Source organism: Hibiscus syriacus, unplaced genomic scaffold, assembly GCF_006381635.1.
Source record: "Hibiscus syriacus cultivar Baekdansim isolate YM2019G1 unplaced genomic scaffold, ASM638163v2 tig00110694_pilon, whole genome shotgun sequence".
Classification (NCBI taxonomy): Eukaryota; Viridiplantae; Streptophyta; class Magnoliopsida; order Malvales; family Malvaceae; genus Hibiscus; species Hibiscus syriacus.
The window spans coordinates 402,533-430,081 of record NW_024062828.1 but is presented as its reverse complement, the minus strand read 5'-3'; the positions used below and the strand labels follow the sequence as shown (position 1 = coordinate 430,081).

General features: G+C 32.5%; 2 protein-coding genes across 5 annotated transcripts in view; both read left to right on the top strand.

Moving 5' to 3' along the window:
* Positions 1 to 27,549, top strand: part of LOC120138536 (potassium transporter 8-like) — a 55,346-nt gene that overhangs the window by 5,550 nt on the left and 22,247 nt on the right. Inside the window, exons 1-8 of one of the 3 annotated variants that reach the window (XM_039153995.1) lie at positions 1,723 to 2,016; positions 2,087 to 2,140; positions 2,235 to 2,727; positions 2,816 to 2,869; positions 4,035 to 4,295; positions 4,398 to 4,450; positions 4,536 to 4,914; positions 5,006 to 6,304. In XM_039153995.1, coding sequence (XP_039009926.1) covers positions 2,093 to 2,140; positions 2,235 to 2,727; positions 2,816 to 2,869; positions 4,035 to 4,295; positions 4,398 to 4,450; positions 4,536 to 4,914; positions 5,006 to 6,057 — 2,340 coding nt within the window. In that variant the 5' untranslated portion in view covers positions 1,723 to 2,016; positions 2,087 to 2,092 and the 3' untranslated portion in view covers positions 6,058 to 6,304. Of the gene's footprint in view, positions 1 to 1,722; positions 2,017 to 2,057; positions 2,141 to 2,234; positions 2,728 to 2,815; positions 2,870 to 4,034; positions 4,296 to 4,397; positions 4,451 to 4,535; positions 4,915 to 5,005; positions 6,305 to 27,549 lie in introns of those variants that run through there. The other 2 variants (XM_039153994.1, XM_039153998.1) reach the window with 2 other exon arrangements.
* On the top strand, positions 8,931 to 14,282 carry LOC120138539 (WAT1-related protein At5g40240-like). Of its 2 annotated transcripts, XM_039154001.1 has the most exons (8): positions 8,931 to 9,282; positions 9,365 to 9,430; positions 10,090 to 10,176; positions 12,763 to 12,876; positions 13,065 to 13,302; positions 13,401 to 13,559; positions 13,769 to 13,914; positions 14,016 to 14,282. In XM_039154001.1, the coding sequence occupies exons 1-8, from the start codon at positions 9,089 to 9,091 to the stop codon at positions 14,149 to 14,151; spliced, it is 1,140 nt and encodes a 379-aa protein (XP_039009932.1). In that variant the 5' UTR covers positions 8,931 to 9,088; the 3' UTR covers positions 14,152 to 14,282. The 2 variants fall into 2 exon arrangements, with proteins under 2 accessions (XP_039009932.1, XP_039009933.1); XM_039154002.1 differs by lacking the exon at positions 10,090 to 10,176 and having other exon boundaries at positions 8,933 to 9,282.

Sequence of the window (27,549 nt, the reverse complement as noted above, 5' to 3'; positions counted from 1 at the left end):
AACTCCATAAACTTTTATTCACCAACTTTTCAAATGAATGTGATTTAGTCCATTTTGATATTAATTTCAACTTTACATTTTACAATCGTTTCAATTTGATCTTTGTGCGTTGTTTAATTTATTTAAATTTAAATTTATAATTATATTTTTATCCAAAAATGAGACATAATTATTTCTATTTTTTTGTAATTTACTCCAAACCCTATAAATCACATCATAAACTCCATTCTAAACCCTATAAATTATATCATAATCTCCAAATTCTATATACTTTTGTTCACCAACTTTGTAAATGAATGCAATTTAGTCCATTTTATATAAATTTCAACTTTGCATTTTACAATTATTTCAATTTGACACATGTGTGTTGTTTAATTTATTTAAATTTTAGTTTGTTCAATTTAGTTCCTAAAATTATTTTTTATTCAAAATTGGCTCATAATTATTTCTATTTTTTGTAATTTACTTCAAACCGTATACAATTACAAATTACAATTGGACATTCGTGAAAGGCAACAAATAATTCACCCGAAAATGATTTGACTTGAAGTTCACCCAAAATCGATATTACTCGACCTGAATTTCATTTGCCAATGATGTGACTCGGCCTGAATGGGAACAACTTGAAGTTCATTCTAACCTGAATTAACCTGATTTGGACCCAAACTATTTTGACGTGAACTGATAGTGATTTGACTTGAAATTAACATGACCTGAAATCTGAACTGAATTTGATTAAAATCAACCTGAAAATGATTTGAACCTTAATCGATCACGACCCAACTTAATATGAGTCGAACCATTAAATTGACATGACATAACTCGTATTTAATTTGACCCAACCAAACATGATCCCTTAAACCTGAACAATTACTACAATGTGCAGAGCAAAGTTTATCTCGCAAGTCATAAAGAAAATGATTATCAAAATAATTAAAGTGGTTTATCATGTGCCTTCTAATTAAAATGATTGTCAAACTAATCAAAATGTTTCATGCAAGAAAGCGAAATGGACGGAACTAATTAATTATATATTATATGTCAGGACTGATGAATCTCAAACTATTTATGAACTTTCTTTTCTGTTCTGTTTTTGCTCATTAACTTTGTTCTCTGTTGGTGAAAGCAAATTTCTTCAATGTTATCCAGAGTTGAATCAAACTGATTAATGGAATATTTCCTTTTTTTTCTTCTTTCATTAGATTATTATGGAACTTCGAATATAATTCCACTTTATAAATTTTACGATGGAAGTTGTAGACTTGTGGTTGGAAAACATTAACGTGTAAATCTTTGAACTAATTGATGTAATTTCTTACGTTATATGATTGGATTGAGTTAAATTAATCAGAACTTTAAAACTTTTTAAATATCTTATTATTGTAAAGATAAATATATGCTGCATAGTTTTCTGCTACCCAGATACCTGATGTTCCCATTTCTTGGTGTAAATCAGCAGTAACTCAAATATATCAGATAAAAAATATTAAAAACTTCAAGAAGCAGATATTTCAGTGCGTGTACAGTGTTGGGTTTCATAAAAAGGGCAAAAAAGATGTCAAATTTCAGTTAGTGCATGCCCACTGCCCAGTTTATGTGGGCACTTCATTTTCCCAGTAAACAAACAAAAAACTTTGAGATGCTTTTCCTTTTGTTTTTCGCCAAAATAAATAAGTGGGGATGAAAAAATTATAGCATTAACAAACTCTAGGCAATCTAGAATATCAAATACAGCTACAAGGAAGCTTCAAAAGGCAACCCAATTTTGTAATCTTCAAAAATCACCATTTCTTTGTCTTCCCCTATCCATCTTATTTTGTTTTCTGTCTATAAAACTAGAGCCCGTCATATTCCTTTATTCTTGTAGCTGTAAATCCAATCACGTTTCCTTGTTTTCAATACCTATCTCTCTCCATAATTTTGGTGTTTCATGTTATTTCTCGACTCATCTACATTGCCTGCTTCTTCACCTGCTTATGATCTATATACACCAATCAAGGTGTTTTTGTTAAACTTGTAAGAACTCGGTAGTCTCTAATTTTGCTTTACTTGTTTAGAAAAATATGGGTTTTGATTGTTTCTATAGCAGTTTATGATGGATCTTGAAGGTGAAGGTGTTACCCCCAAGAGTCCAATCAAGGTAAGACAAGTGGTAATGATTAGTTCTTTTGAATTGTTACTCTCGTCAAAATCTCAGCTTTTTCTTAATTGATTATTTTTTGTTGTTGTTGCAGAAGAAGGAATCATGGAATACAGTGTTGAGTTTAGCTTATCAGAGTTTAGGTGTTGTTTATGGAGATTTGAGTACTTCCCCTTTATATGTATACAAAAGTGCTTTCGCTGAGGATATTCATCACTCTGATACAAATGAAGAGATTTTTGGGGTTTTATCATTTGTGTTCTGGACATTGACATTGATGCCATTACTGAAATATGTATTTATTGTGCTTAGAGCAGATGATAATGGTGAAGGTGGAACCTTTGCTTTATATTCATTGCTCTGCAGGCATGCAAGGGTCAGTTCTTTGCCCAATTGTCAGCTTGCAGATGAGGAATTATCAGAGTACAAAAAAGATGGGATGGCATCAAATAATAGGAGTCTTTTGGGTTCAAGTTTGAAATCAACTTTAGAGAAACACAAAATATTGCAGAGGCTATTGCTTGTATTGGCTTTGATTGGAACTTGCATGGTCATTGGAGATGGGGTTCTCACACCTGCAATTTCTGGTATGTTTTCAAACATAAAATCTGAGTTTTCATTCATTTTTCCTTGGATTTATACTTGAGTAACTGGGAATTTTCTGGGTTTCTGCAGTTTTTTCAGCAATTTCAGGTCTGGAGCTTTCCATGTCCAAGGAACAACATCGATGTAAGTCCTTAAATTAGAAGCCTAATTCTCATGTTTTGATTGCAGCATCGGTGAAACATCGATATTTCGTACCCGCCGCTCATCCAAATCCATATTTTGTTTGATGTGCACGCACAAGAATGATTAAGTGGGTTATCAAAATTGTGATATGTGTCTTGCATTAAAGTGGGGTCCCTCATAAGCTTCCTTGCCTTAACAAAACTCCATTCACCATCAAACTTGATTAAATTATGCTTAAATACATTATGTGGAAAGCCAAGTTGATTAACTTTTTTGTTTGTAAATAGAAGTAAAGGTGAAACATGTGGTTAAGAAAAGAAGTTTTAAATTTATAAATCAGAAAAATGACTATGGAAAAGTGTCAATTTTCATATGTTAATTTGTCGTTATAAGGCCAGAAAAAGGTATGTTTGGTAAAGAAAAAGAGTCGGGATAAACAAAACTACATAGGTTAGTTAATTCGATTCGAATCCTAACTCGTATTTATTATCCATATTAGAATATATATATATATATATATATATGTATGTATTTCATTCATCACCCTATCACGCAGGACTTCCTTTTTAGGAATAGTCAACCTGAAAACATGACTGAAATTTCCCCATAAGAGATTATTCATCATGCATGAAGCACTTTCTAATATATTTCGGTATTTGCTCCGAGTATTTTAAAAAGTATTTATGCTTAACATTCATCTCGTACAGATCTCGTCATGAATATGAAATATGACCCTCAAAAGAGTGACTCGGTTGAGATAGACAGAACCATTTTCTGATTGACTGCCACCACTTAAAATGTGATCAAATCATCTTACTTTTGAATGATATATGAACACTTTGATTTCCCAAAATTTTTACTCTGATTGGATCATATTGTTCTTATTATTATTCCTCTTTATCATGTTTAATTCCTTTTTGAAGTTGGCTTATTCTTTTTTACAAGTGGGCTTTCTTCTGTCTCCTTTACATCCTTTGTTTGCTAGCATTTTCTTTTACGGCTGACATGCACTTGTTTGAGCTTCCTCTCATGGAATCATAATTTTAATAAAAAAACCTAACAAGTTGATGTCAGGTTTAATGCAATTAATTTCAAAAGCTCAAACTCAAAATATTGCTTATGTGCTTTAATATTCTGTTACCTCAGAGTTTATATGATTCTGCAGATGTTGAAGTCCCAGCAGCTTGTGCCATTCTGATATTATTATTTGCCCTCCAACATTATGGGACGAATCGAGTAGGGTTCTTATTTGCGCCAGTGGTGGTAACATGGCTTTTATGCATCAGTGCCATTGGGGTTTACAATATTTTCCGTTGGAATCCCCATGTTTACAAAGCTCTCTCCCCTTATTACATGTACAAGTTCTTGAAGAAGACCCGAAAGGGTGGTTGGATGTCGCTTGGAGGGATCCTCCTTTGTATAACAGGTACAAAATTGTATGAAAATTGTACGAGTATACACCCATATCCAAACATGTCTCGAGCATGGTTGTCGTACATGGGTTCTAATGTTGATCTTATTTTTTCAGGCTCTGAAGCTATGTTTGCTGATCTTGGACACTTTTCACAGTTGTCTATCAAGGTAACTTATATGACATTTCCATGTTTTGTCTCATAAATGCTGATTTTGGTTGTTGTTTCCCTAACTTAGTGCAACTTACCTGCAGATTGCTTTCACCTTCGTTGTTTATCCATCTCTAATCCTTGCATATATGGGACAAGCTGCTTATCTTTCGAGGCATCATATTCTCGAAACTGACTATCGCATCGGATTCTATGTTTCTGTACCAGAGAAAATAAGATGGCCTGTTCTGGTTATAGCTATATTTGCAGCAGTTGTGGGAAGTCAAGCCATTATTACTGGAACATTCTCAATCATCAAACAATGCTCTGCTTTGGGTTGTTTCCCAAGGGTCAAAATCATTCACACTTCATCCAAAATCCATGGCCAGATTTACATCCCAGAGATCAACTGGACTTTAATGCTGTTATGCTTGGCAGTGACTGTTGGTTTTCGAGACACAAAACGGATGGGAAACGCATCAGGTATCATCTTCCATGGATTTTGTTTGCTATTGAGAGTTCATACTCATTATTATCATCAGTTCTCACAGCATTTTCTTATTGCATTCAACAGGTTTGGCCGTTATTACGGTTATGCTGGTTACAACATGTTTAATGTCTCTGGTTATTGTCTTGTGCTGGCATAAAAGTGTTTTCTTAGCGATATTGTTTATATTCTTCTTTGGCTCCATCGAAGCACTGTATTTCTCAGCATCTCTTATCAAGTTCCTTGAAGGGGCATGGGTTCCCATTGCACTTGCATTAATATTTTCAGCCATAATGTATGTTTGGCACTATGGAACACTCAAGAAATACGAGTTTGATGTTCAGAATAAGGTCTCTATCAATTGGCTCCTTGCTCTAGGTCCGACTCTTGGTATTGTTCGGGTCCGAGGGATCGGGCTTATACACACCGAGCTTGTTTCCGGAATTCCTGCTATTTTTTCTCACTTTGTCACCAACCTCCCTGCGTTCCACCAAGTTGTTGTGTTTCTTTGCATTAAATCGGTTCCAGTGCCACATGTGAGTCCTGAGGAAAGGTTCCTAGTAGGAAGAGTTGGTCCGAAGGAATACCGGCTCTATCGATGTATAACACGTTACGGATATCGAGACATTCACAAAGATGATCTTGAGTTTGAGAAAGATCTTATTTGTAGCATTGCTGAATTTATCAGATCAGAGAGACCAGAATGTAGTATTCAGACAATGGACTCAGAAAATGACGAAAAAATGACAGTCATCGGGACATCATCATCGAATTTAGGTGTAAGAATGCATGAAGATGGTGAAGAAGATTCATCTGAAATTGTATGCACTTCAGAGGTAAAGATGACAAAGTCCCCTTCAAGGTTGAGGAAGAGAGTGAGGTTCGTTGTCCCGGAAAGTCCGCAGATTGACATTGACGCGAAAGAGGAATTGCGGGAACTGATGGAAGCAAGAGAGGCTGGAATGGCATTCATTCTGGGCCATTCATATGTAAGAGCAAAGAAAGGATCAAGTTTGATGAAGAAAATTGTGATAAATTTGGGATATGATTTCTTAAGAAGAAACTCTAGAGGACCAACTTATGCCTTGAGCATTCCTCATGCATCGACACTAGAGGTTGGGATGGTCTACCTGGTATAAGATAATTTTATTACGTACTATCGAGATCGGCACTCGACTTGCAAGGTATTGTTCGTTTTCGCCCAAAAGCGTCATGGTTGATGCCACGCGTGTGGAAAAACGGAGGATACCTTGCAGATCAGGTGCTGATATTTACACTTCAGTCTTTGTATTCCATCATTTTCTTTCTTCTGCTCTCGTTGTATATGATAGAACATAGCTTTCTAGAGATGGTAATTTGATTGCAGATTACAAGAGATCATAGTTCATAATTCAGACAGCATTGCATTGATTTCAACATGAAAAATAATGGTTTTCGAATTCAATTTCGACACGTGTATCACATGTGTTTGATATTCCTCTATGAACATATACGGCCCTAGTAAAAACTAAAAATGGCCTCCAAATTCAAGGTCTTTGCCTTTAAACATTCAGCGCACCATAGATGACTATATACCAATGCCCCTGCCCTCCTCGACCGGACTTCACAACATGGCGTGGATGATTTGGAGGTAAAGTACGAGCTTCAAGGGTGAAAACCAGTAACCAGAAGGTCAAGAAGACAATGAGGACGAAAGGGAGGGTTGATTTGAGTTTCATGGCCATGAAGGAAGAATATATGTTTTCAAAGGGTGCAAAGTATATAATTTAGGTTTGTATATGGATATTGCATGACAGTGGTTTATATAGGAAAAGGAGAGTAAAGTTTGGCCAAAATTTTACTAATTTTGAAAGATAATAAAAAATAACATAAATTAAATCAGAAGAAATAAAAAAACAAACACACAAAATATTTCGTGAAAAAATAACGAACAAATAAGAGAAAATCCATTACATAAAAATAGAATATAGAAGGATTGCGAAATCAAATATATATATATATATATATATATATATATATATATATATACCCATCATCCATTGTCTGCATTATCATAATTGTTTGTCTCTAAATATATAGATGGCTTTTGATTATCATTTTTATCTTTAACCACGTTCAAAGTATAAATAATTAACTCAACTTCAACGAAGTTTTATGAAAATATAATCTCTCATAGATCTTGAACCAATTTACAACTCTATTTATATACTTAATATATGCTGATCTTTATTAGAAGAATCTTTAGGATGTAAATCATTTAATATAGCAATCTCATGAAAATAACATTTAAGTACCAATAATTTATGCAAGTTGAAGATGAATGGATGAGCATATAGTGGAGATAGCATATGATCAAGTCAAATTCATTCACGTCGCTGACATATGCACCAATTATATTATTGTTTTTAGGGTAAACTACATGTTTAGTATTTAAACTATTAATTTTGTTCTTTTGATACCTAAACTTTATCTTTTTCTAAAACTATATCTAACGTTTAGTTTATGTTTTATTTGGTATCACGCCATTAAAAACTTAACGGTGATGTTGACGTGTCACCATAAGGTAATGTCACATCATCATTAAAAAAATTTAAAAATATCACATCAGTAATTTTGTTAATTTTTTAATAGTGTGGTACCAAATTGAAACTTAAACTAAACATTATGTACGATTTTGAAAAAATAAAGTTTCAGTGCAAAAAAAAAAAAATTGAAGTACTGAGCATTTAATTTACCCTTATTTTTATTGGTAACTTTTGGCTCATTCACATCATATATTTGAATTTTGAAATAATTTTTTATGTAGAATATTTAATTAATTGTATTAATTAATTAAAAATTATATTACATTAATATATAAAAGGTAAGGTATACAAATGGTTTTCCGACTATAAAGTGCTACTTTGTTGAGTCATACTATTGAAAGTTATAAAATGGTCACCCAATTATAGAGTGCTACTTTGTTTGGTCCATCGACTATTAAAAGTTATAAAATGATCACCTGACTATTTATATATTTTAAACTTTTCCTTTTACATTAAAAAAATTAACCGTTGTTTGAGCTGGACGTTAACATGATGAGTAGGATATAATAAAATCTGGTACCATAATTGTTTGACTTGTATAATTGTTTGAGATTCTGAGATCAAATTTTATCATATTACAGTCAGTAGGTTAACGTATTACTTAGACGACCAACAATTTTTTTAATAAAAAGGATGAGACTAAAACATATGAATAATCAAGTGACTCCGTTATAACTTTTAATAGTCGACGGACTCAACAAAGTAGTATCTTTAGTCAATGGACAATTTTGTAACTTTTAGTAGTTAAAGGAGTCAACAAAGGAACATCCTATAATCGAGGGACCATTTGCATACTTTACCTTATATAAAATAAGTATTTTTGTTGATAATTTTATTACTTTGATGATTAAATGTTATTAACACCTTATTCCGGATTTAAATTTTACTTTTTAGTTATTTTTAATTATAAAACTATTTTGAACCCATCAAATGATATCAATAGTTAAAAAAGAGTGTTATTTCTTTTAGAAGTCTCGGGTTCAAAAAACTACGTTTGCGTTGTTAATGATTAAAAAGGATTTTGAACAAATAATACTTTGTAGTCACCTTAGACTATATAAAAAGGTTTCAGGTTCGGGTACCTGAGATTACAAGATTGTTTGAACTTTCATTGTAAATGCTTGTAAACCTTTAAAACATGTACTATCTTGTAATCACTTTATGAATTACGGTAATATAATCAGTTAATAATATTAATTACATTAAATTTTAAAATAAAAAAAGATATTAAAATCAAAATTAGATTATAACAAAAAAATATATATATAAACTTTAAAAAATGGATGGAAATCATTGGCACCATAATCACTACAAGGAACCTAAAGTTATTCCATCTCCATCAGTTTGACATCGCCGAGAAAAATGACATTCAACCCCAAAAAAAATCATCAGAAAAATACAATTTCATTGGACCAAAAGAAAAAAAAAATTAAAAGGGAAAAGATAACAGTTGACGTTGGAGTTCAGGTCCTGCAATAATTCAGTGCCACAAATTTCTCTTCTGGATTCCTTTTGCATATTGTAGTTAGAAAATATCTTTCCCATTTTTCTTCTCAAAAAACAGTGAAAAGCAGGAGATTCAGGGATGGCCAGAAGGTACTGTTACAACGAAGTTCTGCCATTAACAGCAATGGCTGGAGTAGAATGCGCAAATGTAGGGTTAAACATTCTATTCAAAGAAGCAACTTCAAAGGGGATGAGCCACTACATCTTCATCACTTACTCTTATGCTCTTGGAGCCCTTCTCCTCCTCCCTTTGTCCTTCTTCTTCTTTCCCAGGTCATCTTTATTTCTTATTTTCATCCAGTTTTCACATATAATCTACCCCATACTAACGAAATTTTGTTTGTTTCTAATGCAGTAGAGCTGTTCTTCCGCCTTTGAAATTCCACCTCGGCGCTAGAATTTTCCTTCTTGGGCTTATTGGGTATTGGTTTACTGTCAATTTTCTCTTCTTATGTGATCATATATATATATATATATATGGCCCATAATTTTAATTTATATTAATTTATTATATATTAATAAATTAAATTAAAAGTAGGGCTCATATATTATAATATATTATTTTTTATATTAATGCAAATGCCCCATAAATATTAGTGTTCAGTTTAAAATTTTTAAACGTTTTCTCATTATAATGCAAGAGGACCATAACGGTTACTATAAATATTAATATATTATTTCTACATTAATACAAGATGACTCATAAATATTAGTGTAAATTAATGCAAGTTGAGTTTAAAATTTTTTGGATGTTCTCATCATAATAACGTTAATGCGAGAGCCAAGAGGGCCTATAACGGTTACTTTTTTTATTTCCTATAAATGATAGGAGAACATTGAAGTAAAATTAATTTATTTCTTATTGTTCTCAATTTTCAATTTCTCATATTTCTCACAATTCACAAACACAATTACTTATCATCAATTGTAGTCATTGAAGATATTTTTAAAATCCTATGTAAGTTCGTGTTTCCAAATTATTTTTCTTTTTATTTTTATATAATTCTAAATTATAGATAAACTTATTTTCTTTTTTGTTTCATAAATTTTGGATATGAAATGTCAAACGTGGATATGCAGATACTTCATCTTCCTTCTAAGTTCAATCATTACAGTGTTGCGAATTTGGCGTATAAATACTTCGATCAAGGATCTTGCCATTTACAGGTGTAATTGTTTTTTTCTACATTAGTTGCATTGTTATATAATGTTTCCTAAAAAGCATTTGTCTGGTAGTGAAAAAAGGAAAAAAAGAAAACAAATAGATGATTTAATAGAATCACAAAAGGGAGCTCTTGATAAATTCTTTAAAAGTGGAGTAGGAGAGTCTTCTAATGAAAATTTAAATGATATTGCTGGGAATTTAAATAATCTTGATAGTTCTTCAAATTGTACCAATCTAGATGTTATTGATGCAAATTACCATGATATCCTAAATCATATAGATGGTGACATTTCTAATTTAAATGTCCATAATCATGCACAAAATGAGTCTAATGTTGAAGATGTTGGGATTGATCAACACTTAGTCCCTGATGTGGACATTTATGATCCTAGAAATTGGGGTAATCTTGATAATAAATCTAAAGATATTTTAGTTGAAAAGGGGCCTATAAGAGAATTGAATTTGAAATTTCCCTTAGCCAATAATTCTAGGCATTTTTCATATGCTTATTTTTCTAAAAAGTTGAGTAATGGAGAGATTAGCGATAGAAAATGGTTGGTCTATTCTAAACATGTGGACAAAGTTTATTGTTTTTGTTGTAAATTGTTTACAAAGCAAAACAATAAGAGTTATTTAGCAAATGATGGATTAAATGATTGGAAGCATCTTAGTGAGAGACTCGAACAACATGAAAATAGTATTGAGCATATGACTAACATGAATATTTGGAGTAAATTAAGAGTGAGATTAAAAACTAATCAAACACTTGATAAAGATTTACAACAAGGAATTTCAAAAGAGAAAGAACGTTGGAGGTAAGTTTTAATAAGAATAGTTTGTGTTGTAAAATGTATTGCTAAAAATAATTTAGCTTTTCGAGGATCTAGTGAGAAAATTTACGATGAGAATAATGGAAACTTTTTAGGATTAATTGAAATGATTGTTGAATTTGATTTACCTATGCAAGACCATATTAGACGTATTCAAAATGAAAATATTCATTATCATTATCTTGGTCATACCATTCAAAATGAACTAATCTCTCTCTTGGCCCATAGTATTAAAACTTCTATTCTAAAGATCATCCTTAAGGCAAAGTATTTATTTGTTATTCTTGATTGTACCCCTGATGTAAGTCATCAAGAACAAATGACTCTAATAGTGCGATGCGTAAATATGTCAAACAACAAAATAAAAATAGAAGAGTACTTTTTAGAGTTCTTGAAAGTGGATGATACATCTAGATTGGGGCTTTTCAATGAATTAGTAAATACATTGCAATCTCTAGAGTTGAACATTGATGATGTGAGGGGCCAAGGATATGACAATGTTTCTATTATGAAAGGAAAACACCAAGGTGTTCAAAAGAGATTACTTGAAATAAATCCTAGAGCTTTATATATGTCATGCGCTTGTCATAATTTTAATCTTTCTCTTTCTGGTATGGCACATTCTTGTGTTAAAGCTATTTCTTTTTTTGGGATTGTGCAACGTATATATTCATTGTTTGCAAGTTCTACCAAAAGGTGGAAAATTTTATGTGATAATGTTCCGGAAACTGTGAAATCTTTATCTGATACTCAATGGGAAACTCGAATTAAAAGTGTCAAAGCTATTAAATGTCATGCTCCTAAAATAAGGTTAGCTTTGTTACAATTATATGAATATTGTGGTAATGATGCAAAAGCAAAAAGTGAAACAGAAAGTTTAGCTAGTGCCTTTAAAAGTTTTGAATTCTTACTTGGATGGTTATTTGGTATGATATTTTATTTACTATCAACACGGTAAGTAAGAAATTACAATCTAAATCAATGTGCATTGATACTACAATAAAGGAGTTGGAAGGTGTAATGTCATATTTTGAAAACTATAGAAATAAGGGGTTCGAAGCTAATATAGATATTTTAAGATTATTTTTTCTCATAATAATTTGTCGGATGTTGATGCAGATGATTTTTTTTTTCTGAAATGAAAGTGTTGCAATTGGCTTTGCCAAATGTATTCATGTCAGCGCTTGAAGTTCTTGAGTTTGTTAAAGCTAGAGATTGTTATCATAATGTTTCAATTGCTTATCGAATCTTATTAACACTGCCGGTAACGGTAGCATCCGCAGAAAGAAGTTTTTCAAAGCTGAAATTATTGAAGAATTACTTGAGGTCAACAATGTCACAATAAAGATTGAATGGGCTAGCTATATTATATATTGAGAAAAATATGTTGGAAAACATTGATGCTGACACTATCATCAATGATTTTGCATCAAGAAATGCTCGAATGCAATGTTTTTTATAAGTATTTATATACTTAAATATGTTTTTGATATTTTTTTATATTGTAATGAATTAATATTTATTTACTTTAATAAAAATTAATTAAAATTTTATAATGCATATTTTTTAATATTCTTTTAAATTAGGGCCCAACTTTTAATTTTATCCTTGGCCAAGAAAAAGTCAGAAGTGACCTTGTATATATATATATATATAATATATTATTTCCCAAAAAGATTTGATATATATATATATATATATATATTATTTCCCAGAAAGATTTGAAGATCTAAGATTGTGATTTCCCTCTGGGGGCAGGTTTTCGGCTCAAGTTTGCGCTTATAAGGGTATAAATCATAGCTCCCCGACTCTTGCTTCTGCAATCCAAAATCTCTCACCAGCTTTTACTTTCATACTTGCTGTTATTTTCAGGTTTCTTCCTTCTTCTAATCCTTAAATCGATAAAACCAAAATCATTTCTATTGAATTCAGCTTGACTTCTATTTGGGTAATAGTCAAATGCATTTTTGGTTTTGTTTTTGGTTCATAAGTTTGAGTTTACTGTGCTTCATATTTAACAATATTGTTTCTGCCTTGAATTTGATACCATAATCAACAAGATTGGAAACAGTAGCCTTGAGAAGCTCCAGCAGTCAAGCTCAAATCATGGGGATCATAGCATCAATTTCGGGTGCATTACTAGTTGTTCTTTACAAAGGCCCCACAGTGTTTTCCTCTCCATCATCATCTCCCGGTTTACTTAAATGGCCCCTGGAATCCTCAGATCCAAATTGGGTCATTGGTGGGATCTTACTTCTTGTTGCCTATATATTGTTTTCAATCTTGCACATTGTTCAGGTAAATCATACTTATCCCGGGACACCCCTGGATCTTCAACAATGTTAAAAACCTTCAAATTAACCGAACTGAACCTAGGGTTTTCGGAAACTTCCCAGACCCAAGTTATGGAGATTGATTCAGCTGAGTTGGTTGTTGCTTTCTTTTTCAACTTATGTGGGACGATTGTAGCTGTACCAGTTTCCTTAATGGCAGAATCTGAGTTGAGTTCTTGGAGGCTAAGGCCTAGTGTTGCAGTTATTGCAGTCCTGTACTCTGTAAGAATTTACTTACTAACTACAATTTGTAACCTATGCATGATGTATATTTAGGCACAGGCATACCGATAAACCCCAATAAATATACGATAAACTTTCAAAAGTGCGAACAAACTTGTATTCGAAACATATTTGTATCGACTACTTACACCAAATCCGACTAATGTGATTTACTGGTATATGATGTTATGGTTTTGTATATTGTGCAGGGTGTCTTTCAATCATGTAGTTCACTTGCGCTCACATGGGGACTTCATTTGAAAGGGCCTGTCTACATTGCAATTTTCAGTCCACTGTCTATAGCCATTGCTGCTTTTTTGAGTGCTATCCTTGGTGATTCTCTGCATCTTGGAAGGTACTCTAAACTCTTTATTTTCATACTTTTCATGTTACCAATGTTGAGCAGAATTAGTTGAGAAGCAATATATATAGGACTACTGACTCTTCATATTGCAGTATTATGGGAGCAACCGTCATATCAATGGGATTTTATGCTGTAATATGGGGAAAGGCAAAAGAACAGAGGACTTGTTCATCTAGTGGTAAGGTTCCTCTGTTGGAAGAGGAAGACAGAGAAGAACAGTTGCAGTGATTCATTAATGGTTTATGAAATTATCAATGGATCATCTGTATCTGTTTTTGTTTTGGATTGAAATTTATAGATGCTAAGCTGATGAACGATCACCATCATTTTAAACAAAATAATATTGGGTCTAATTCCGACATGTTTGGTAACCAAAAAAAACGGATGGAAAAAAACAAAGCAAACAATCAAACAAGGGTGAATGTTGCATCGATATCATCGCTCACGTAGAAGAAAAAGAACCTGAATCCAGAAAAGTAAGACATATACCTAGGGATGACAAATGAATATAATTTTGTAGATTTTGCACGCACCTTGAAATGGGAATGTATATAAGTTTAGTAGATACTGGGTGGGTATGAATGTAAAAAGTCATATATATCGTGAGTAGTATATAGGTGATGGGTTCAAGATTTTACCCTCGTCGCATCCACCTGTCCACTGATTTGGATCATTAATTATGAATTTAGGTATAATTTCGAAGATTATTCTATAAATCTTAAGATTTTATAGGACATGTCTTGTAATTTAACAAAATGTTATGGTATATATTTTTTTAGAATTAAAAACCGGTGTTTTTTTTATATATTTTATATATCAAATTCTAATCTTTAGAACTAGCTTATGTAATCTATGAGGTAGTTTTCTCGCTCGGGTATGATTGGGTACATGTGAGTACGAGATGGGTGGTGGGTATTCAATTAGATAGTGGATGTGGGGTGAATTTGAGATTTTACATGCATAGAAGGGTGTGAATTTAAAAATTTTACTTGTCGTGAGTGGTAAGTAAGTGATGAATACGAAAATATTAAGTGGTATGAGGATGAGAGAATGGGTATCCGCACCCGTCCTACCCGTTTGTAATACCTATGTATACCCCTCAGAATACTTTTTTTTATTGTTAATATTATATAATGAGCAGTCTGTTGAAAAAGAAAGAAAAAATACGATCTTCATGTCACATGATGTGCCGGATTAATATGCACCACGAATCAATTGTTAGAAAATTAATTTAACTTTTTAATAATAAGTTAAATATATGTCAGTTTAATTAATCGAAATATGAATTTAATTCGGTCAAAAATGAATTTAATTGAGTTCATAAACTTACTTTATTAATTAAAAAATTTATCAATATTACTTGTTGACTTTAAGTTATTATCTATGCAAGTCCTTTTAGTTCCTATTGTACTACACATTAAAAGCGTGAAAAATAAAAGATAAAATCTTTGATAAAGGTTATCTAATTATGTTTTATCTCTATTGTACTACACATTCAAAGTGCGAAAAATAAAAGAGAAAATCTTTTATAAAGGTTATCTAATTATGTTTTCTCTCTTTTCTTATTTTATGTGAATTAATATATTTTTATTTTTCAACAACGTAGTATTAAAGTTAGATTATGGAAAAATGTTTGCTTCTATTTCATTATCATCTTCTTGCGAAATACAATTATGATAGTTGATTTGTTCATGTAAAAGCAATTCTTGAATCACAAATTGCTTAGAAGATTGTTTATAGTGAATATAATGTTCCTGGAGATGAAACAACCTTAAATCAAGGTCAAAAGGATACTTTAGAAAAATAATCGAAAGAAGGATCATCATGTTTTTCCATTAATCCATTAATGTTTAGATTTTTTTTGAAAGAAAATGGATACTCATTAAAAATCCCTCTTCATAATCGACATTAAATCATGTTTTAACGAAAAAAATGGAAGGGGAAAAGAATGCCCAAATACTATTATTATAAGTTCCAAACAATATAGTCCTTAAATAACATGACTTATTATTAATAAGTCTATTCAGCAAGTCATATGGCTTAATATTAATAAATTTGTTCATCATATGATATGATTGTTTTTAATTATCATCAATATAATTAAATTAATCCATTACTTTTCCAACAATCGCCTCTTTTTTCTTTTTCAGTGTTTATCTGGACTCCCTTCATAATTGATCAGCAACTACATCAGTTTTTTCTTGAAACATGTTTGTAGTTCACAAGACAATTCCAATCAAACAGATGAAATACAGACTTAGCTATCTCAAAGGGACTCACAATATTGAAAAATATTTCTCTATTATTCATGTGAATAATATTTCAAATGTCTTTTATGCACAATAACAAAAACTCCATCTGACTAACAAACCAACTAATTCGTTAGCCTAACTATCTAAAAAAAATTAGTTACAACACTCCCCCTCAAGTTGGAGGGTGAAAGATATCTTTAACCCCTAACTTAGAAACTAGTTGCTTGTGATGTTGTGAGCCAAGTGCTTTGGTTAGCACATCTGCTAACTGTTCTTCAAAGATAATATGTTCAGTTTTGATCAAGCCTTTCTAGATTTTTTCTCTAATGCGGTAGTTAATTTCTATGTGTTTGGTACACTAATGATAAACATTGTTTGTTCTAATATGAAGTGAAGCTTTGTTGTCACAATAGAGGTACATCAATTGTTAATTTGAGACCCCAAATTCATTCATTAATCCATTCAGCCATAAACCTCAGTTACTACCACAACCATGCTTCTAAACTCAGCTTCTGTTGAGGATCATGCAATTGTAGCTTGCTTCTTTGATTTTCAGGAAATTAAAGAATTTTCAAGCTTGATGCAAAAATTCGATATTGATCTCCTTGTCATAGGGTATGATGCATCCATCAATATCCATTGACCAATATATATTTCTTAATGTACTTAACCTGTAACATCCCATACACAGGGTTAGTGTTCGAATTGTAAAATTTTAGAATGTAGTGACTAAAATTATATAAATTTAAAAGTTTAGAGACTTAAGTGGAATATTTTTAAGTAGGATTGAATAGCAAAGGAGGAATGGAAGGTAAAAATGGTCATTTGACAAGGAAAATAATTTTAAAAAAATTGGTTATGGTTATATTATAACCACATGGAGATTATGGAAGGAAAAATCAAGATTTCCAGAGCTTTCTTCCTCCTTCAGCTGTGAACCCCATTTAGAAAAGGTGAGTGTCATGATTGTTGATCATTTATTAAATTTAAGCTTGGTTTATGTTCTTTAGATAATACTTAATCTTAAGGAAAGCTTAAGTTGTCTTAAAACCAAAAGATGAAAGAGTTAGAAAAGATTTAATATAATAGGTGGTTAAGTGAAATTATGGAAAAGAGTTAGTAAGTGAGTTTCGAGATTAAATTTGACTTGTCATCAGTTAGAATAAGAAGTATAAAGTGTTAGAAATGAAATTAGAACATGTTGGAAATTTAGTAAAATTCTTGGTTTCACGAATTAGGATGATATTTTGAAGATAATGATGTGTTATATGGATATAAGATGGTTTGAGTAAGTGTAGTTAAGTTTAATGGCATGAAAGGAGTTAAAAATGAAAGGTTTAGGTTGGTACTGGTAAATTTTTGGGTTAAATGAGTGAATTATGTGTTAGGTGTATCAGTATTGATTCATCTAGTATCGATACTTCAAAGAGAAACGAGTGATATTTTGGGTATGGGTATCGATACCGATTGAACAATATCGATACCATAAGCCAAAATTGGATAAGTTATTCAAGGAGCATCGATACCTAAAGGGTAGTATCGATACCAAGGGTACCGATACCATTAGGCGAGTATCGATACCATTTTTGAAAAAGAATTCCAGAACCAGGAAAGGGTATCGATACTAAGGAACAATATCTATGCCACAATAAAGGAAGTATCTGTACCATACCTTGGGTACCAATATTACTCAAATTGGAAATTTAAATTAAGTACTTCTTTTAGCTGAGGTTACTATGAACGAATTATAATGCTTAGAATTCTGATATTCATATCAAATGTATAATTGTGTAGATATCGAGCATAAGCAAGTTCTGGAACGATTGAAGAGTTAGAAATGATCAAGAGATGAATAAAAGTTATAGGAGTTGATCGGACTCAGCGAGGCTAAGGTGAGTGCATACTATAGTATAAATATTGTTTTATGTAAACAAGACTTGTGATCAGTCTATTTCCTATGTCTGATTTCATGGTTAAATAGTTATGAACATGTATATGTTATGATCATTATGAGTATATGCATAAGTGAAATATGTTTCTATGTTATGATATATGTTATGTGATCCATGTGAACATAAGATAACAAAAAATAAGCTATATGATATGAGATAAGTGATTATATGCACATATGATATATGTTATGAGATAGAACATATGTGATTACATGAGAAGTGATATAAGTTATATGAGTATATGTATATGTGATGAATTAGTTGACTATATGAACATATAAATGTTTAAGCCAATGTTATGTGATATGAGAGCTATGGGTATAATTGACATGCCAAGAGTCAAGAGTTCTAGGAGGTCCTTCAGGACATATATAAGGTCATTCGGGACAATTTTATATGGCACTCAGTGCAAATTTATATGAGCTGTGGTGACAGTATATGTGCATAACCTCAATGTACTCACAAACCTTAAGTTCTCAATAATGTACATGGACACATAAAAGTTATAAAAATAATTACCTTTATGATAAGATGACATTTTGTTATTCGTTAAATGCATTATTATATATATTATTATTGAGTAGTTATATGGTGATTGTGATTACATACTGAAATGATTGGATTGCATGTTCATGACTTAAGTATTTCATTAGTATACTATATGCCTCACTAAGTCTGTGACTTAGCGTGTGAGTGTTTCACAAGTAGGTACCAAGAAGCAGGAAGATCAGAGTTAGGATCCATCAAGGCAGCATACATTTTACAGAATATCATATCAAAAATAATTCAAACAGTATATCATTTTGTTGTATTATTTATGTTGGCATGTAATCAAGTTTAAATCACACATGCTCTGATCGATTTTGTAATATTTTGATTATACTTATGTAAATTATTTTACTTTAATTTTAATGAAAAGTTTAATTTTTCCATGATTTTGTAAGAGAAAATGTATTTGAAAAGTCAATGTGACACATCAGAATCGTATACGGGTCAGGTACAGGTTGGAGGTGTTATATTTAATGGTATCAGAGCTAATATTTAGCCGATTCTAGGCATAAATCGAAGTTAAGAGTGTCTTTAAAAATATATATGCCAACAAAATAGTGAGAACTTCTGATTTGATAGAGTGATGAGTATGATGTCTTGGTAATAAAATTATATGGTTATGTCTTATTAGATGTCAAAACACGAGAGCTCCGGAAATGAAGCGGAAGATGATAGACCAGAAGGGAGTAGTAATTCACCTGCCCTGGCTAGGCAATGTAAAGAACAAACATCTTCAGGAGTGCTTGTATAAGATCAAGATATGCTCTGCAGGACGTTGGACGTTATTCTGACGTATTTCCAACCTCCTTCTCCCTCAACTCAAAGAATGAATATTGCGAAGGAGTTGAAAGGATTAGGAGCTCCAGAATTCAAGGGTGAATCCAAAGAAGGTCCTGTTACTGCGGACCTTTGGCTTAATGATGTAAAGATAATGCTAGATGGGCTCCACTGTTCTGAGGTGGAGAAGGTAGATAGAGTGGTTTCATTGCTTTGTGGGCAAGCGAGAATATGGTGGACGAATGTAACCATGCAAATGAAAAGTGGCCAAGTGATATGGTCCTTGTTTTTATAAGAATTCAAGCACAAGTATATAGGGGATCAATTTATAAGGCAAATGAAGCAAGATTTTATGAGTCTGAAGCAGTTGAATATCACTGTGTATTAGTACGAGTGTGAGTTTAATAAATTAAGTCGTTTTGCTGCTGAACTTATTTCGACTGAGAATGATGCAAGTGAATGGTTTGTTGAAGGCTTACGTCCGAGATTGAAAGAAATGTTGATTGTTTTGAATTTGTCCTCGTTCCAAGAAAGCAGGTGCTTCATTGAGTTTTGCACCATCAAAGAGGGGAATATATTCTCCAGCCTACCTAATAAAACATTTCAATAAAACAATTCACATAATGAGCAGAAATTTCCATGATCCATATTCGGAAAAATCATATTTTTCTAGTGAAAACAATTATTAAAATATCATGCATTATTCAATCATAATCCATAAATCATCAACCAGTAAATCAAAATTTTCAGTGAAACATATTTCAAATCAGATAAAATAATCGGGTAGCACATAGGGAACATACCTCGTAAAATAGGGACACATGGCAAAACTACTGAGCACCGGCCTTGCCACGCTCTGCTACAGTGCTCGATCCTAATTCATAGCAAACTGAGTTAATATCAAAGTAATATTCCAATCGAGGTATTCTTAAAGTTCAAGGTTCCTACGAGTGACTATTGGCTCATGTGGTCTAGCAGATCAAAAAGAGTTGGGTCGAGCTGGCGAGCGATCAAATAAGTCTCGATTACCTTCAAATAAAAATAATTAATCAATCTCAAGTCTTACTTTAATTATTCTAAAATTAAAACACTTAATTACATAAACATATTTGGGTTTGACAGTCAATTTGGAGGCTTTCGAGTTTGAATTTGGCGAAACGTATTTCAAAATCGGACTTAGGACGTCGAAAAATATAAAATAAGACTTTTCAAAAATTGACTTTTTTGGGCAAAGTCAATGGTCATACCGGTCAAAGGTCTGACCGGATAAAGTTAACGGTTTGAATGGTTAAGGTTAATGGTCAGATCGGTCAATGGTTTGGGTCAGGTCAACCTGGTTCAATTCTGCCTGGACCGGTTCCAGAAATTTCTTGAACCGACAAGAGACCACCACACATACTGCCAGCGTGTGGCGGCACGTGCGGCAATGATAGGGACCATTTTCACCAACCGATTACTCCAAATTCAACTATGGCCTCAATTACATCAAAACCTAATCCAATATCACCAATAAACCAGGCCAAACTATCAACAACAACCAATCGGTAACTTACCTAATAGTGGTCTAAGACGATGTCAACGAGGAACGCAATCGGTCAGGTTTTTCTCGCACGACACCGGTGAATGCAGCGGTGAGGCAAAACAACGTTGGAGGTGGTTGGAATCGTCGAACATTCACTCGGTGATGGGATTTTCTTGGCTCCTCCATGGCGAATGACGGTGATTCACGACGGAATAGGGGTTGGGTTTTGGTCGCCAACCGACATTGAGTCTATTGGTGGTGTCAGAGTGACAAATGGTGGCTAGACAGTGGCGGATTGAGCCAATAACGAGGATCGACAAGGAAGATGAATATTTAGGGTTAAAGATTATGTTTGATTTGGGGGAAATTTAGAGTTAAATTTATCGGGGTAAGTTTATTTTTCACTAAAGTAATAAAAATGATAAATTCGAGTTCAAGTCCTTGAATTTTCTGTAACTTCTTTAAATGGTCTATCAGCTTTAAATATTTTACAATCTAGTCCCTAAATTTCAACCAAATAAATTCTAAATTTTAACCTTCTATTTTATTTCTAATTTTCTATAAATTGGGCTATGACAGGGAAGAAATTGTGGGAAAATGTTGAAAATTTTCCTATGGCTTAGAAATGATATTAGAAGTATTATATGTGATTTGGATCAATTTGGAACATTGAAAGTGAAAAAGGGCTAGTGTTGAGTTAATCTATTGATGGAATCGGCCAAGAGGGGGGTGAATTGGCAATAAAAATTTTGGTGGAAGCTTTTGCAGAAAATTGAAAATAATTGCACAGCGATTTAGAGTGGTTCGACTTTCTCAACCAAAGTCTACGTCCATTACCTTAGCTATCCACACTAAGGATTTCCACAAATTCACTCATTTGTCTTTCTTTTGAGGACAAAAAGTAACCTTACAAACCCTCAAGAATTATACCCCAAATTCTTGAGAACACTCTCTCCCAAATAGAACAATACAAATTTGCAAACTTACAAGGAAATCCTCACAAGGTAGATTGTTTGCACAATTCTAGAACAAAGAAAAGAACTCTAAAAAATGAATACAATTGAGCACAATAAGTGTTCTTGAAAGCAAGATGAATATTGAATGAAAACAAATAGGCTTGAAATGCTCAAACTTGAGGTTTGATGCTTTCTCTTTGATTCTCTCTTGATTCTAGTTACTTGATGTTTCTTGTTGTTGATCAATGGCTTCTAAGCTTACTTAAATACACCTTGAATCACTTTTGAATGATGGGGATCATTAATGAATATAATATAGTCGTTTTAGTGTGAAAACAATTAATTAAAACAGTTGGGAGCGTCAGTGCATCGATGCATACCCATGGTACATCGGTGCATCAGTGTAAAATTCATATATTTTGACTGTTGGACCCTTAGTGCATCGGTGCACTAAGAGTGCATCGATGCATCAAGTGCATTCGATGTTTAAAAATAGCCATAGTGCATCGATGCATGGCTGGTGCATCGATGCATCAAATGCATTCGATGTTTTCATAAAATCTTCAGTGCATCAGTGCATGGTATGTGCATCGATGCATGAAATGCATTCGATGTTCAATTTAATTCATGGTGCATCGATGCATGGATTGGTGCATCGGTGCATCAATCTGAAAATTGATTTTAGGCTTGGGTTCAAAATACTTTGTGAAATTTGTTTCAAAAATATATTAAGTATAAAACACAATTTTACACAATTAGTAAGGTTTGAAATTGATCTTAAAAGACTTGGAGTAATAATTTGATATTCAATTAATTAAATCGAATATACTTAGAAAATCATTTGTAAAATCTTAAAATTCATTTAAATTTAATTTGTTAACGAAACACAAAATATTTTCAACAATCTCCCCCTTTTTGATATAACAAAACATTTGTGTTATTTTAAGATTTTCTAAAAATTAATTTCAATTTAGAAAAATTATTCCCCCTTACTATAACACTTCTCCCTTAAAACATTTTAACACTTAACATTTTCTCCCCCTTTTTGTTAAATCAAAAAGTAAAAATTGATTTGAACAAGGTTTTGAAAAATATAGCCAATTGATTAAATATCTATCTATATATATATATATATATAGCTTAAGCTGCTAAGATCACAATCAAAAGAGAGTTAGCCATTAGTTTCATGATCAATATTCATAAAAATGTGAAATGGTAAATTGGTCATATTGCAACTAAAAAATAACTAATGCATATATTGTAACAAAGCAAAATATATATAATATCTAATAGTCGTCCAACAATCAAAGAAAGATAACCCAAGATGTTTTAACAATTCAAGTTCATCCCAAAAAAAAATAAGTCTATTCATCCATTGAAGGATCGGGAGGAGGAGGAGGGTAACGTGCTCTCATCTCAAGTGAGAGTGCATCCAAACGATCATTCATATCTTGTTGTTGAGCTCCCAAGGTAGAGAGCTGGGACTCAATGAATGTGAAGCACGAATCCATGGACGCATACCGTAAATCAAATGTCTCCAAGAACGAACGAAAATACGGAGGCATTTGTTCTTCTTGTGGAGCAGGTTCCGGTGCAGGCTCGTCATCAGGTACGTGATCATCGATGTCTTGCATAAGTTGTTGAAATTCAGGATCATCTTCATCAGCCAGAGCTGGAGGAGGAGGAGCACGAGAGGAGCTAGGAGCAGCTCATGAGGAACTAGCTCCCAGAGTTTGCTTTCTGGGTCTAAAAACCCATTGACCGGTAACCTCGTCTTGCTTCCAATCCGCTTTCTTCAAGGATGTGAGATTGATTTGATTTTGAAGAGGGATAGGATTGTCAAGAGAAACGTCTAGACCAAGTTTGATAAAGAGGTTACTAATAAGACATCAATAAACTAAATGTTTCGACATGTTTTGAAGGAGCAATGTTTATAACATCAACTAGTTGACTGAAGATAATGTGGGGTAGATTGATTTTGATTTTATTTTTAAGACAATACATCCACCATAAATCCCTAGCACGAAGTGTGGAGTACCTACCTCCGGATGGTCTAAACTACCAAGATATCATCAAATGGAGAAAACGATCGTGATGAGATCGTAGAGTACTAACACTTGAGTTTGAAATATAGGGATATTCCACATTTTCACTTTCATTATATACACCATTATCATCTAACCCAAAACGAAAAGCTATAGTCTCGGGGTCAATATTAATATATTGGCCTAAAAGATAGGATCTAATGGCTATAGTTCCACATTGAGTTTCATTTTGAATACATACCACATTGGAATAGAAAATGCGGACCAATTGTTGATAGACAATGAGTTTAAGTTTAAACAATTTATCAAACTTCCAAGCTTTAAGAATTGGAAGGTATTCGAAATCGATGTCAACCATAGCTTGAAGCGAAGGAATATGCTCTTCATGAATTCTATAAGTTTGGAAAGAGTTTCTGTACCTAGAGTACAATTCATCTCTACGACGCTCAGGCATGTTAAAACAAGATCCTAATAAAGATGAAAGTGGAGGAGGAACGGGATTAAGAGGTTGAGGAATGGGAGGACGTTTTGGTTTGATTGACTCGAAGATGACCTAGGTCGTTTAGGATTTGACATGATTAAAGGAAATTGGAATAAGGAATGTCACCTACAATTTGAAACACATGTATGCATAATCAATCCCAAAACTCAAATGAGTCCTCAATAATTCAAGGTTCTCTAAACCATATCCTAATGGGCATGTTTTGAAAAACTATTTAAGATTAGTATGTGATAATCATAATATAGTTTTCATGAAAACAAAACAATTAAATAAAAAAATCTTAAACTTTTTTTTTTTAAAAATTCGAAATTAAATTTTTTTTTTTGAAAAATTGTTTGTTTTTGACGAAATTGGTAGTAAAATCTAGTTTAGAACCAACAAACAATCAATGTCCGATATAATGTGCATTGTAGAACTAATCAAAACTAGTTCTAAAATCAAAAGTTTGTAAAATAGAGGTTTTTAGAAAAATACCTTGAAAATTCGGATTGAGAGGGATGAAGAGTTGTTTTGCACGATTTAATGATTGAAGCAGATTTGCAAGTTGAAAATCTTGAAGATTCCGACAAAAAATTGTTGATTTTGAGCAAGAATGGAGATTTTAGAGAGAGAGGGACGAACGGTTTGGAGAGAGGGTTTTTAGGTTTTGAGAAAATGAAGAAAATAAGGCATTTTATCCCAAAACCCGACGGATGCATCGATGCATGACCAGGTGCATCGATGCACATTCAAGGTGTGCATCGGTGCACATTCAAAGGGATGTATCGATGCACTAGGCATAGAAATGTCAAAAATCCATTTTAAAACACTCAGAATGCTAAATTAATTAGCTTTAGTGGTATTGGCAACTCAAATATTGAAAATTAATCATGTTCAATCAATAAAATTAATCTTTAAACAACAATTTGAACATAAAATTAATTTTCACCAAATAACATAAACTCCCCTAACTAATAGCAAGAATGCAATAAAAAATTATCATTATAAGCATTTTTCATTTATTCTTAAAATGCTAAAAACTATTTTAAACACTAAGTGAAGCTAGGTCAGTTAAACCTAATTCTCTCCTAAATGTCCAAAATCTTTCTTTGTCTAAAGGTTTTGTAAAGATATCCGCTAATTGGTGCAAAGTATCAACAAATTCTAGAACTACATCTTCCTTAGAGACATGGTCTCTAATGAAGTGATGTCTTATTTCAATGTGCTTAGTTCTAGAGTGTTGGATGGGATTTTTAGTGAGACAAATAGCACTAGTATTGTCACACTTGATAGGAATAGTTCCTACTTCAATTCCATAATCAAAAAGTTGTTGTTTCATCCATAAAACTTGTGCACAACAACTACCGGCTGAAATGTATTCCGCTTCAGTGGTAGATAATGCAACACAATTTTGTTTCTTTGAAAACCAAGAAATCAGCATATTTCCAAGGAATTGGCAAGTACCGGAGGTGCTTTTCCTATCTAATTTGCATCCTCCATAATCCGCATCAGAAAAAGCATGCAAGCTAAAGTTAGAGTCTCTTGGATACCAAAGTCCTAAACTAGGAGTGTCCTTAAGGTATCTAAAGATTCTCTTAACAGCTAGTAAATGTGATTCCTTAGGACATGATTGAAATCTAGCACATAAGCAAACACTAAACATAATGTCCAGTCTACTTGCTGTAACATCCCCAAAAGCCGGATCAGTGACTAAAATGTAAATTTTGGAAACTGTGTGCTCAATTTTGAAATAAGTTAAAAGTGTTGGGATTTAAGTAAAGAATGTTGATGATGGATTGAATAGCATAGATGGATAATTAAAGGGGTAATTTAGTCTTTTCAGATTAAAGGATATTTTGTATTTCCTTTAAATACAGGTGATATACGTGGGTTTTGGGAGAGTTCTGGAAGCCTTCTTCTTGCTTCTTCTTCTTCTTCTCGTAGCTCCAGCTTAAAGGTAAGTTTGATTTTTAACTGTTAATTTCTGGAATTTATAAGTTGGTTTTGAATCTTTGGGGGTTATAAGCTTAAGGAAAGCTTGTATAACTTAAACATCAAGAAGGGAGAATTAGAAAGGAATTTCTATTAAAAGATTAGAAATGAAGTTTTGATATAGAAAGGTTTTTGAAATTCTAAGGATGAATTTGACTTGTCATCAATCTAATTAAGAAGTATAAAGTGTTAGAATTGGAATTAGAACACATTGAAAATTTGGTATGATTTTTTGAATCTCGTATGGAATATAGGATTTTGAGGTTTAAGATGAATAAATGAATATAGATTGGTTTAAGTATGTGTACTAGAGTTAAGAATGAAAGGGGATGATATGAATGTTTGAGAGGAAATGAAGTAATTTTCGGGTTGAAAATATGATTTCTGGCAAGGGGAATCGGTACCCATTCAAGGGGAACCGATACCCCTTCAAACGACAAAATTTCCAGAATGTCATGAGGGAATCGATACCCCCTCAGTAGGGAACCGATTTCCCCTAAAGAAAAAAATGGGAATATTGGTTTAATAAGTTCGTTTAAGTTGCTAGTATCTAATTAAAAGGTGTAGGTATCTAATGATTACCTCGAAATGTACATTTATGTAGATTCTACGCATAAAGAAATTCCGGAACGTTTGGCAAGTAAGATCGATCAAGGGAAAGATAAGAGATTAAAATTGACTAGTGAGGCCAGGTGAGTGCATATTCAATAGTATACGATGTGCGATGGGAATAAGACTTGCGATGAGTCTATTTCCTAAAGTGTTACACATGAATTCATGATTAAAGGCATGAGTGGAATATGCATGTATGTATGCTTGATTATATGGATTGATCTGTTCTTTTATGTGTTGGATGATAAAGTATAAGTAATTCCATAAGAAAGGTTATGCATTATATGAGATATAAACTATGTGATCATAGTAAAATATAATTATTATTATATGATAAGTGAAATAAGCTGGATATTGATCTATAGGATGAAGTGAGAATAGTACACTAACTAGGAGATTTGAACATAAATGATAAGATGAACATATAAGATAAGCTAGATGGGAAAGATTCATATGTTTAAATAAAACTATAACACATGGGTTGTATG

Excerpts from the sequence above, each read along its gene's own strand:
- LOC120138539 (XM_039154001.1), top strand. The coding sequence starts at position 9,089 with ATGGCCAGAAGGTACTGTTACAACGAAGTTCTGCCATTAACAGCAATG. Across the intron at positions 9,283-9,364 it reads TCCTTCTTCTTCTTTCCCAG|TAGAGCTGTTCTTCCGCCTT; the intron begins GTCATCTTTATT and ends TTTCTAATGCAG. Across the intron at positions 9,431-10,089 it reads TTCCTTCTTGGGCTTATTGG|ATACTTCATCTTCCTTCTAA; the intron begins GTATTGGTTTAC and ends GTGGATATGCAG.